This window comes from Sorex fumeus, unplaced genomic scaffold, assembly GCF_029834395.1.
Source record: "Sorex fumeus unplaced genomic scaffold, SorFum_2.1 ptg000047l, whole genome shotgun sequence".
NCBI classification, from domain to species: domain Eukaryota; kingdom Metazoa; phylum Chordata; class Mammalia; order Eulipotyphla; family Soricidae; genus Sorex; species Sorex fumeus.
The window spans coordinates 40101261-40114414 of NW_026606104.1; the positions used below are offsets into that span (position 1 = coordinate 40101261).

General features: G+C 44.0%; 1 protein-coding gene across 5 annotated transcripts; it reads right to left on the reverse strand.

Annotated features, from left to right (window-relative positions):
* Positions 1 to 1733: 1733 nt before the first annotated feature.
* ZNF436 (zinc finger protein 436) lies at positions 1734 to 9941 on the reverse strand. Of its 5 annotated transcripts, none has more exons than XM_056123074.1 (4): positions 9515 to 9941; positions 8134 to 8226; positions 7220 to 7346; positions 1734 to 3769 (listed from the first exon to the last, which is right to left on the reverse strand). In XM_056123074.1, the coding sequence occupies exons 2-4, from the start codon at positions 8164 to 8166 to the stop codon at positions 2517 to 2519; spliced, it is 1413 nt and encodes a 470-aa protein (XP_055979049.1). In that variant the 5' UTR covers positions 8167 to 8226; positions 9515 to 9941; the 3' UTR covers positions 1734 to 2516. The 5 variants fall into 5 exon arrangements, with proteins under 5 accessions (XP_055979049.1, XP_055979048.1, XP_055979052.1 ...); XM_056123073.1 differs by lacking the exon at positions 9515 to 9941 and adding an exon at positions 8843 to 8872; XM_056123077.1 differs by lacking the exon at positions 8134 to 8226.
* Positions 9942 to 13154: the final 3213 nt, after the last annotated feature.

Here is a 13154-nt window from a genome sequence, read left to right on the forward strand (position 1 = left end):
AAGTTTTTACAATTATGCTCAATTTTAATGAATCTGAAGAAAAGTCACTTTATGAATTGGTGCTGGATTACTAAATAATTTCCAGTTTTTGCTTTTAAAAGTATGCTTTTAATTGTAGAATATAGTTAGAATGATACAGATGAAGATAGACACTATGATTGTGACCAATATAAGGAAAACTGCTCGATGTACTTACTTGTTCACTCACTCTCTACAACCATAGAAAACAGGCACAAAGTGTTAAGGGTATTGTGCAGAAGCAGCCAAAAACTTGGGAGTAGAGGGCATGCACAATTCATTAGCGAGAGAGTCTAATGCACAACTTCTACACAAAGTTCAACACAGCCAATGGGCAGCAGTTGGCAGAGAAAATAAAGAGCTGGTCCGGTGCTTGCCCTTTCAATTTTCCAGCTGGAGTGTACATGTAAAGAAACATAGCTGGAGCTCTTAGGAGCCAAAAAGAAGCAGCAGGAACACTTTGGGGGTGGGGCAAGAAAATAGGGGGAAAAAAGACAGGGAGGAATGTAGCTACATCACGGAGATACAATCTTCTATGGCCACGCCAAAGCTGATGTCTCAAAAGGGATGAGGGGGAAAGAAGAAATCTAATATTCATTAAAAACCGTCAGCAACAACACTGATGCAGGAAAAGTAATGTTTTGAATTTAGTTATCGAGAACTTGTAACTTCAACAATTAAAATATGAATACTCATAATCTTCTAGATTTCATATAGAAAGAAAAAATATGCTCCCTGCTTGTTTGTTTTTAAATAGGAGTGACAACATAGAAAAATCTCCTTAGTGGAATGATTTTTTTCATTTTGTTACTTCTGAGGTTCTATCACTTGCAAAGGATGAAGTCCCACACAGCTGTGGATCACAAGTATTATAGTACACCAAGAGAGATCACTGATTCCCATAATACCAAGTCCAAAAGAGCTATAGCACAAGTATTTTTCAAATGTTACAATTGTCACAATAAAGCACAGCAGAAATAACTTGGGGTACTCTCAAAAAAAAGCTTACTCCAATCCCATTTCCTGGGCATAAATTCCCTCCTACTCTACTCCCACATTCTGAGATAAACAAAAACATTTGGAATATGTCTTAATTTAGGTTAAGAGAAAAAGAACTGACACTATTGAGCTTAAATTGGGTCACCTCTTATTGTAACCACATATCTGTAGGCTGGGAGATGGAAATACATTCCTATTTAGGTTTATTAATTCCTTGTGGCTAGGCAAAAAGATAATTCAGTCTGAGAACAGGACAATCAAACTATTTGTCCGACATTATCTCCCACAATTGACTGATACAATAAACAAGTAGTTTTGTATAAAGACAGATCTTACAGGAGAGTGCACACTAGAGTAACTAGTGTTTTTTTTTTCATAAAGAATGAAAACAATGACATTACTCCCATTGAAGTTATGTCTATAATTGTCACATGATCAACATCAACCAGGAACATGCTAATTCAGTGTGAATTCAATACCTATTAGAAAAGCCACAGGAATACACATTTTACTGTACATATACATGCTCTTATGGAAGCTAAGATAAACACTGGGATGTGGCCCTTATCAAATCCTAGAGTTAGCAGTATAGGGAGAACTGGTCTTTGCAACAGGTAAGGGGAAATAACACAGAAATGACCTTTGGAAGGGACTCTGGGCTTCCTTCCCTGAAGTGGTCAATTTCACTCACTTCTGTAAGAAGTGATAAGACTATCACTTATGGTCTTATCTTTCCTTGGAGAGACTTTCCTACAGTAATCTCCAAAGAAAATTAATAACTTCCAATTAATACAGTGGGCATCTCTTGCTAAAGAGATGATCATCTTGTTGATGAGTCCATGGTCCCCAAGCCTGTGTCTCGCTTTTCCATCCAATTTGTATCTTCAGATAGCTTTTACAAAGATTCAAGCATTAAAAGTGTAATTAGAAACAATGAGAAAAGTTATGATCATTGCCTTCACTGTGTAGACTCCTGCTCTCAGAAATATGTAAAGATACAGGTGCATGAGCATTTCAGGGAAAAAGCTCTGAAGGAGATGTATGCAATCAGTACTATAGAGAGTGAATAGGTGTGGCAATTCAGGCAGTCTCTGGAAAACAGCTTTGACCATCCTATTACATTTGAACATTTTCCCTAGCAAAGTTCTTTGGGCAAGGATGAGAGAAACAATTTTGAAAGGTTTACTTCATTTCTAGCCAGAGCATTTATTAGCATTTATTGCCTGGTCTTCAGATTTCCAGTTACAAAAGAGGTTGATTTTGATGGAGTAATTTATCAATACTGAATAATAAAAATCACTTGTTAGAGGTGGGGATACCATTTCCAAAGTTGTGGATTAGAACTTCAAATGGCTTCTTTTCTTTGATGATTTAAACCTTGGCACAAGACCAGGAAATTCAATATGGTAAAAGCAGCTCAATTTCAAAATAGTTTTTTGATATCAAATAAAATTGTACCTTCAAAGGAATCATTTCCCAGTCATCATTCTTATAAGGATTTAGTCTGTGTGAACTCTCTTATGTTTAATAAGAGCTGAACTTCGGCTAAAACTCTTCTCACACTCAGTACATTCATAAGGTTTCTCTCCTGTATGAACTCGTTGATGTGTGATGAGGTTGGAGCTTTGGGTGAAACCTTTTCCACACTGCACACATTCATAGGGTTTCTCTCCAGTATGGGTTCTCTGGTGTTTAATTAGATCTGATCTTTCACCAAAACTTCTCCAACACTCATTGCACTCATAGGGTTTCTCTCCAGTGTGAATTTTCTGGTGTGTTATGAGATGAGAGCTCCGGCTAAAGCTTTTCCCACAAGCATTACATTCATATGGCTTTTCCCCAGTGTGAGTTCTCTGGTGCTGAACTAAGTGTGAGATGCGGCTAAAATTCTCCCCACACTCATTACAGTGATATGGCTTTTCTCCTGTGTGGGCTCTGCGATGGCGCACAAGGTCAGAGTTTTGACTGAAATTCTTCCCACACTCATCACACTTGTAGGGCCTCTCACCAGTATGAACTCGATAATGTTTGATGAGATCAGATCTCTCGCTGAAGCCTCTGCCACATTCATTACACTCGTAAGGTTTCTCACCCGTATGGGTCCTTTGATGCTGAGCTAGGTGAGAGCTCCGGCTGAAGCTTTTCCCACATTCCTCACACTCATAGGGTTTCTCCCCACTGTGGGTCCTTTGATGCTGGATTAGGTGAGAGAGCCGGCAGAAACTTTTTCCACATTCATTACATTTATGAGGCTTTTCTCCAGTGTGAATTGTCTGGTGCTGAATGAGGTGAGAGCTTCTTCCAAAACTTTTCCCACACTCATTACAATCATAAGGTCTTTCCCCAGTGTGTGTTCTCTGATGCTGAATAAGGTGTGAGCTTCGACTGAAACCCTTTCCACATTCATAACACTTATAGGGTCTATCTCCAGTGTGGGTTTTCTGATGTCGATTAAGGTCCGAAATCTGACTGAAAGCTTTTCCACAGTGAGAACATATATGATACCGGATGCCTGTGTGGACTTCTTTGTGGACAAGTAAATCAGTAACTTGCTGGAGAGGATAGCTTACCCACTCTTCTGCTGTTAAATCTCCCCATTGTCTTTCAGTTCTATCCCTGTTTTCAAAGGTCTCTTCACTGTCAGGGTTTTCTTCAGTATTGCCAACAGGTCTTTCAGATGTACTCCCAAATTCTACATCTTCACTAAGCTCTTGCTTTGGATTCACATCATTCTCACTCCTGATTTCAAAATCTGTAAAAAAAAAAAAAAGGTAAATAATGATAATCATACTAGAATAATGTAGAATTATCTAGCAAGAGCCACACATTGTGCTTTTCCTGTTGCTGTTTTGGAATCACCATCTGGGGTCACTCCTGGCAGTGCTCCAGGAACAACATGATGCTAGAGAGCAAACCCAAGTCTCCTCTAAGCGAAGCATGCACTCAGTCCTTTGAACTATCTCTCCAGCACACAAAGTGCTAACGTTCTTTACATAAATTACTCCAGCTATCCTGAAAGTAACAACAAGTCTCACAATGAAGATATTACTGGGCCCACTCAAGCAAATCGATGAACAATGGGAGGATAGTGCTACAGTGCTACCCTGAAAGTTAGGTGCTATGATTATTTCCACTTTATAAATTAGAAAACCAAGAGCCAGAGAAGTGAAATAGCTTGCAAAAAGTCTTAGTAGTAGTAAACAGTGGAACAAACATAGCTCTATCTTATGAAAGGCTCTGCTCTAGCTTTACAATTAGTGGTTCTTTATGAATACACACACACACATACACACACACATATTTAGGGGGCCTGAGTTGGATCCCCAGGAACACATTCCCCCAAGCACCTCTGTAATGATCTCCCACCCCCTCAAGCACTTAACCAGATTTATTTAACCCATGAGCACATCCAGATGTGGCTCCAAAATAAAACAAACAAAAATGCCTGTCTGAAAAATTCTTATTAAGTTAAATATAGGGCCATACCTATATTTAACTTAATAAGAATTTTTCAGACAGGCATATAGCACAGCGGTAGGGCGTTTGCCTTACACGCGGCCAACATGGCCGACCCGAGTTCGATTCCTCCACCCCTCTCGGAGAGCCCGGCAAGCTACCGAGAGTATTCGATATGCCAGACACAGTAACAACAAAGTCTCCAATGGAGACGTTACTGGGCCCGCTCGAGCAAATCGACGATCAACGGGAGGGCCTTTACCTTTACCTTTAAGTTAAATATTCTTATTATTATTAATAATAATAAAAATATACAATACTATCTGCAACAAACTTTCTACTATGTCCTGATTTTTCTAAGTTGTGTTTCTTAGTATGCTCTTCAAAAAAAAAGGTGACAAAAGGTGAATAAAATTTTTATAATGATATTTTTTGTAAATAACATCTTGTTAGAAATTCAGAATATGTTAAAGATTCATAAGAGACTTAAGTAGGACCAGAAATATAGTAAAACAGGTAAAGTTCTTGCCTTGTAAGCAGCTAGCTAGGGTTAGATTCCTGGCAGCACATGAGTTCCCTGAGCACAGAAGCAAGAATAATCCCTGAGAACCACTGGATGTGGCTCAAAAACAAACCAAAATAAGTCTTGAGGTAAAGAAGACTTTCAAGAACTGAGGATATAGCTCTGTGGTAGAACGCGTGCTTTGAATGTATGATATTCTTTCTGGGCTTAATCCCCAGAACCACATATACACATATACATGTCTTCTAAACATTATTTAACCCACTACTTAATAATACTTTTATGGGCCAGAAAGATAGAACAGGGGTTAAGGTGCTTGCCTTGCACACAGATGACTTCGGTTCAATCCCTGGAACTGCATATGGTCCTCTAACAACTGTCAGGAGCACAAAAGAAAAAAAAGAAGAAAAAAAACAAACAAACCTGTGTACTACAGGTTGTGACCCAAAAACAAGAAAATAAAGAATGACTGTAGGGGCTGGAGCGATACCACAGCAGGTAGGGCGTTTGCCTTGCACGCGGCTGACCTGGGTTCAATTCCCAGCATCCCATATGGTTCCCCGAGCACCACCAGAAGTAATTCCTGAGTGCATGAGCCAGGAGTCACCCCTCTGCATCACCAGGTGTGATTCAAAACAAAACAAAAAAAAACAAAAAAAGGAATGACTGTGTTACTTTTAAAAATATTTGTATAAATAATATTATTACTATGATGATGTTTCCATACTTTTATCTTTTTTCTTTTCTTTTTTTTGTATGGGGGGGGATCTTACCCAGCTATGCCCAGAGCTTACTCCTCGCTCTGTTCTCAGGAATCACTCCTGGTGGGTTTGGGAAACTATAGGGGGTGCCAGGAGTAGAAATGGGGTCATGTGTGTGCAAGGCACTCCAGTGGTATTATCTCTTTCCGACCCCCATCCTTTCATCTTTCTCATAAGTGCTCCTTGAAGTAGACAATAAAAAGTAGACGTAAGATTCTCATTTCACGTTTCTGTCACTCTGAGTGGAATATCTGAATTACAGACTGCAATAGATACAGGTAGTTAACTTCACTTTTAGTTATTTTCCTAAAGGAAGAATCTGAGCTATTTAGAAATTCAGGTATTCAAATTAAAAAGGAATTCCAGGGCCAGAGAAATAGTACATCAGGTAGGGCACTTATCTTGTAGGCAGTAGACCCAGGTTCAATCCCACCACTCCATGTGGTCCCCTGAGCACCAATAGGAGTGATCCCTGCGCTCAGAGCCAGAAGTAAACCCTGAATACACCTGAACACTCAAAAGCAGGGAAAAAAAGGGTAAAGGATTAATCTTTATAAATAATCAATGATCTAGTAAACCATATATATGGTTTGTTAAGTTTTAATAGGTGACAATGTGAATCAAAATACTGTACAATGCAAGAATAGCTTGTTCATTTTAGTTTTTATTTTTGTTTTTTGGGTCACACCTGGCAATGTTCAGGGGTTACCCCTGGTTCCACACTCAGGAATTATTCCTGGTGGTGCTTGGGGGATCATATGGGGTTCTGGGGATTGAGCCCTGGATGGCCTCATGCAAGGAAAACATCCAACCTGCTGTACTATCACTCTGGCCTCTAGCTTGTCCATTTTAATTCAGTCAATACTAAAATAGAAAACAGACTTGAAGGCCATTAAGATAAATAGCTACCTTTTCTAAGATAATTTGTGATCTCATTTAGATCAGGATTCTCCTAGAATAACATCTGACACACTCAAAATCTATGAGTGACTATGAAACATCTCTAAGACAAACATCTACTCCAGGTAAATCAAGGACCTGAGGCAAAACTAGAGTTCTAAAGCCAAAACAAATGTACAAAGGTAGCTTTTGCCTTTTCATGAACCTGGGTCAGAACCCCCTCATCTTCTAGTAAAGGCATCATTTACAGGAGCATTTATATCCTGGCAAGCACCATTATGTCAGACCTGTTTGGTCAGTGATCTGTACAAACAGGCTAGAGAATGGAAAATGACTCAGGGTACAAGAAACCAGACTCCTAAAATGTGCAGAAAAATTCTTTTTTAAACAATGTGATCCTGATGTTCCCACACTCAATGATTTGCCTGAAGGACTCAACTCACGCCAATATCCAATTAAGTGCTTTGGAAATCAAACAACTAAGTTGTGTTGAAAGAGCTAAACAATTTTTGACACAGTCTCAAAATTGTGGGATGGAGAAATACAGAGATTCCTTACTTACCTAATGAGACAACATTTCCGTAATTCTCCTGCATAACATCCCTGTAAAGGTCTCTTTGTGTAGGGTCTAGAGGTCTCCATTCTTCCCTGGTGAGATACATGGCCATATCTTCAAATGTCACTGGTGCCTGAAATCACACAATGCTTCCTCATTAATACTACGGGAGAGGGTCGTACCATTCCGTCTTCTTAAAAATTAGAGACGTGTCTGGAAACACGACGGAGGCAAAGAGTAAGTCCAATCTGTACAGTCCAAAGAAGAAATAAAACAGGTAAAGCAATGTGGGAAAGAAGTGAGCAACTTTGGAGCTAATTTATCTGACCCCATAAACACAGAGACATCCCTTCCACCCTCTGGGATACATGCTCGCCCTTCTTTTCTCAGGATATATTTAGCACTTACATCACTCCATACCTTTACTCACAATGATTCTTTTTTCCTAAGACTGGTGCAGTCCTTCTATTCCTTAAGGCTTTGTTTCAGTACCAACAATTCTGTGCCTTCCAACCCTCTGCTCCTCCCTAGTCCTCCCTCTATCTTTCTGAATTAATCACTCCCCTTTCTTGGTCCTCACATTAGAGCACTTTGTATGAAAAGTGGGGTGGGGGTGGTAGCTCTTCTCGTGTTGTATCACTGTGAACCAGATGCATCTATCTCCTTATGGATTCAGAGCAGGCAGAGCGGGCCCGGTTCATCCATCTTTTGTCTCCCCAAGAATTAGATACATGCAGCAAGTGTTCCATCAATGTTTGTTTTTGACTCTGCTGGTCTAGTACCAGACTCCTGGAATCAGAAGACCGAAGCGAGTAAATTGCTAATCTCACGCAATCTCCCACAAGGATCTGCAGAGGACAGAAACGCCCGGGCGAGGTGGGTAAGCAGAGGCGAGGTCCGAGAATCTACCCCCGGCTTACCTGGGACCCAGCCATGAGCAGGGTGGCTGCCATCTCTGGCTCAAGGATTCGCCTCCCAGGAGAGAGAGCAGGAAAAGCAGCTAACAGACAGCGCTAAAGGAGGCGAAAAGCAGGGCGTGAGGCACCGAACACAGGCCCTGCCCACTCCCCAGGGCTGGTGTTCTGGCCGCCAGGCGGGTGGGGAGGGCCCTGGACCCGAGCCGGGTCACTGTCCTCTGGGCCCTAGAACGCAACCCTTCCTCTGTGTCTCTGCCACCACGGGGTGGAGACTCTGCGAGAGTTTACTACTACAGCCCCCTGGCACGGTCCCTCGCGGGCCGTGGGTCACGCCGACGCTGCCTCGGGGAGGAGGTTCCCAGCCCAGCCCACAGAACGCCTCTGCTCTACCATCTCCAGAGCGGGCCCTTTCCGGCAGCTGCCTCCGCCAATCAGCGAGCGAAGCCCGACAAACGCTCTGCCCATCAGGTGCCGGACACCAGGCCCGCCTCCCGAGCGTGGCTGGGCTCCCTAGCGCGCCTGCGCACCCTCCCTTAGCCTGCTGGGAGTTGCAGTTCCACGCCGGCGTACACCAGGCCAGTCGGAGGCCAAAAGCCAAGGAGGGAAAAGAACAAAAGGGCGAAGAGGACTGCCCGTCTTCCTCAGCCAGAGCGGAGTTTTTCCCGCTGTCTTCTCTTTGCAGCTCACCACCCGATTAAGCTAGGAAGTTTACCATACTTCTCGTGACGTCCCTAGAAGCTTGAGTCGGACGTGACCGGCAGCGTGGAACTAATCCAGGCTCTGACCTACGTTGAGGTTTACGGGGTTAACCCTTATTTCACAACGTCGGCCCGAGAGGAAAGCGGCTGCCGCCCACTCCCCAGGGGAAGCTCCGCGGACGCGCTGGAACTTTAGGCTCCGCCCACGGACTACATCTCCCAGTAGCACCTGCGGCTCTAGAGGCCTGTTAAATTGACTACAACTCCCAGGAGGCCCGGCGGCTTGCCAGTGTGCTGGCTGCGGGGCCCGGAGGCGTCCCGGCTTCAGCGCTTTTAACCCTCTAGGAGTTCACGGTCTCTCGTTTCTTTCTGAAAGAGGGCACCGCCTGAAAGGCGGGTTACGTGTCGCCCAGCATGGTTTGAGAAGCCAAAACCGTGAAGGTTAAACATCAGAAGCGGAGGGTGGAGGGTAGGACAGGTAAAGAAGAGAGAGCCAGACTCCAGCGCTGTAGAGAGCTGTCCTTATCAGCCCCGAGGGCTTGTGTGCTGAAAGGGTTCCTGGCCAGTCCCCGAGGGCCTGAGCCGGGTCCTCGGGATGCTGGCAAGGCGGGTTCTAAGAATGTTAGCACCAGGATGAGTCGAAGGTAGGAAGCAGAAAATCCCCAGTTGCGAACGAACAGACTTACCTCCTGGCCCAAGTAAGATCCACTAGATCGGAGAAACCTCAAATAGATTCCAATCCTCAGGCAGAGTTGTCTGAGCCTTCTGGTGTCCCGAAAGGTTCTAGAGATCACTGGCAGGTCCCGGGCATCGCAGACCCGCAGGTAGCATTGCAGGCGAAGCACAGAGGTCGAGATCGTGGGCGGATCCCAAAGACTCTGATTCCCCCAACCTCAGACTCTCCGGCAGCTCCGAGAAACCACAGACGCATAGCAGATCCTCAGACCACAGCAGCTAGCCAAGAAACACCATCAGCAGCTAAAGCTGCATCCAACGGGAGTTCTGAAGGAAGCCCTTGAAATCTTCCCTTTCCCCAGCCACGGTGAGAAAATCAGACAATGGAAGCCGAGCCCTCGGACGAGCAGGCATTCTGCGTGGGGAAGAGCTCTGAGCTCGCCGTAGCCTTGGAGAGGGAAGTGATGGAAAAAGAATATAGCAGCTTATTAGGGACTCCCACCCTCTTCAAGTTATAAATATCCCCAGAACCTTGGCTACGTGCCCAGAAGCCTGTTGTCTCTAACTGTACAGGAGACTTCTCTGCTACACTGGGAAAGGGACTTTTCTTTTGTTTTGCAGATACATCTTACCCACTGAGTGTCTTGGGGAAAAAAAATTTTTTTTAATGACTTCAGACCCTGTTTTTATTAGCGAATGTCCTGTTCCAAGTACCAGGTTATTTATGGTTAAATTACTCAAGTTCTTAAAAAGAGCAAGGATCCTGTATGGCCATAAGGCAGACTCTCCCTTTCCCACTCTTGTCCCTTGTGAGGATTCTTTAGATACTACTAATTTTACCATCTCACCCCCTCTAAAACTTCTACAAGCGCCACCAAGAAATGGAATCACGGAGGGTCTCCAGGAAGCAGTGAAAGAACATCAGATCAGACTTGGGTCCGAATCCAGGCTATGTTTTCTTTGGAAAGTCATTTAAGCTCTCTGGTCTCATTTGTCTTCCTGTAAAATGGAGCAACGTCAGGTAGTGGTGAGTACTAAGTGAAATGATTTAAACTCTCCACTGACTAGGGAGATAGCCCAACAGGCAGGCCTGGGTTTGATTCCTCAGCATGGTACCATCCCCTGAGCATGGCCAGGACTGACCCCTGAGCACCACTGGACGTGACACATGCCACCGTCCCCCAATAAAAAGCACTCCACACAGAATGTGCACTGAGATGATAGCTGTTATTATTATTATTACCTTTAGTGGCAGCAGCGTGGATTCCCAGAAAGGCCTGTGGATATTTCTTCTGACTCAGAAAACCTAGGAACGCAGAGTGGCTCTACCGCTGTGATGATCTGCTGGTGACCTTATTCTCTAATCGAGTTTCTGCTGTAAATCCAGAGGGAATTGAAGTTGGGCCAGTTTGGCAGCTCCAAGTGAATAGTATATTGAGCCCAGCAGAGCAAATGTATTTGGGGCTGCCAAAGACTCAGAAAGTTAGGACCTCAAATTCAAGGAAATCTCTGAGATAGAGTACAGACTTGCCGGCATCTAACTGGGTCTAAGGTGAGCTGAGTGCCTGAGCCCCTCAGCCCAGCAGGGCTCCCTTTTCATCCCTACTCTGACAGATTACTTTGTAAATTTCCTTAGGCTTTACTCACAACCCCCTTGCTCTATTGTTCTAGTTCCTTCTTTGTCCTCTGCTGTTTCTTTCATTCCTTTAGGCCTGCCTCCTGTGAGTTGGTGCTTTTCTCTTTCTTCACTTTGGACCCTCCAGCGAGTGGAGAAGAGGAAAGGCTGAGTGGATGGAAAGCATGACTGTGTTTGATGCCTTCTGGGAGGTAGGGGAGCAGGGGAGCAGGGGAGGAAAGACAGTGGGTGAGGGGCTTCCTGTTATAGCCTTCAGCTGACTCTAAGGAGTGGGGTCACTGGAGGAGGAGGTAGCTTCCTGCCCCATTGTTCAGGACTCCATTGTTTCCCAGGAATACTTTGCATATGTGGGTTTTCAGTAACCAGCTTGGAAAGCTGTCTTTGCCCCCATCATTCAGCAATGAGCACTTACCTACTGTGTGTAGAGGCAGCAGTGGAAACTAACTGGGAAAGAGTTAGTAGAATGAACCATTTGGCTGCAGCTTCCAATTTAGGCTTTCGTGGTTTTGTTTGGTTGTTTTTTTTTTTTTTCAGTGTGGATGATGTAACCCTGGGCCAACATATACAAGGCATATTCTCTCCAAATAGGGCAATCTACCAGAGCCACTGAATGATTTGAACAGAAACCCAACTTAGATATTCTTTTCTACTAAAAAAATGGTACACATACAGTGCTGCTGAGGGCTTATTACTGTCTCTGTGTGCAGTGATCACTCCTGCCAGTGATTAAGCCTAGATTGACTGCATGGAAGACAAGTACCTAAGTTGCTGTACACTCTCTCTCTGACCCTTTCCTTATATATCCTTAAAAACTTGCTTTTTTATTAATAGATCACTGGGCCTGTGGAACACTATAATTTATTATATTTTAATAAATTCTATTTGTGAACAGCACAATTGTGTTGTAATTCTTTGTTTTGTTTGTTTTGGGGCCACACCTGGCAATGCTCAGAGGTTTCTCCTGGCTCTGCATTCAGGGATCACTCCTGGCAGCACTCAGGGACGATATGGGTTGCCAGGAATTGAATGAAGGTTGGCCGCGTGCAAGGCAAATTCTTGCTCCAGCCCTGATGTTGTAATTCTTGTACGAGAAACATTCATTAGAGATTTAGAACTAAGCCTTAGGAAGTTGAAACAAGTGTATAGGAATGAAGATACTTGTCTTGTATGCAGCTGGCCCCAGTTCTATTCCTGATATTGCATATGTCCCAGACGTCAGGAGTTACTCTTGAGCACAGAGCACTGCTAGTTATAGCTCAAACACCGAAAAAAAAATTAAAAGCCATGGGCCAGAGAGATAGTATAGCGGTGAGGGTGTTTGCCTTGCATGCGGCCAACCTGGGTTTGATCCCTAGCATCCCATCTGGTTCCCCGAGTACCTCCAGGATTAATTCCTGAGCACAGAGCCAGGAGTAACCTATGAACATCACCAGGTGTGGACCTCAAAACTCAACAGCCTTGTAGGGTAGGGGCAGGGAGATAACAATACAGGCTAGTGCATATGATTTGCATGCAAGAGCCCCAGGTTCAGTCCCTGGCTCCACATGGTCTCCAGAACCCTGCTGAATACTGAGATGGGGAGTAATCCCCAAGTACTGCCAGGTGCATCCTAAAATAAAAAATAGACAACTGTAAATAAGCCTTGCTTGGAGCTCATAGTAGACTATGGCACTGCAAAACAATTGAAATAATTCTCAATATTTATTGTCTTGTTACTTCGTCATTTTCATCTATACCTGGAACATTAAATGAAGTTGAAATGACTCGGGCTTCTCTTGACCCCTGCTTGGAGCAGAGTCTGAAGCCTCATCAGCACAAGGTGTTGGAGACATGGAGGTACTATGACTTGTTGACAGCCATTGTAGTCCAAGTGCTATGTATATGGTGAGCTAGTCTGCACCAGGAAGGAGGTGGACTCATAGCTGGGGGGTCATGGAAGGAGGCTTCACAGAGAAGGTGACATCTGAGCTGACTTACACAGGCTGTAGGAGTTCTGGAGGTGGACAAAGAGGGGA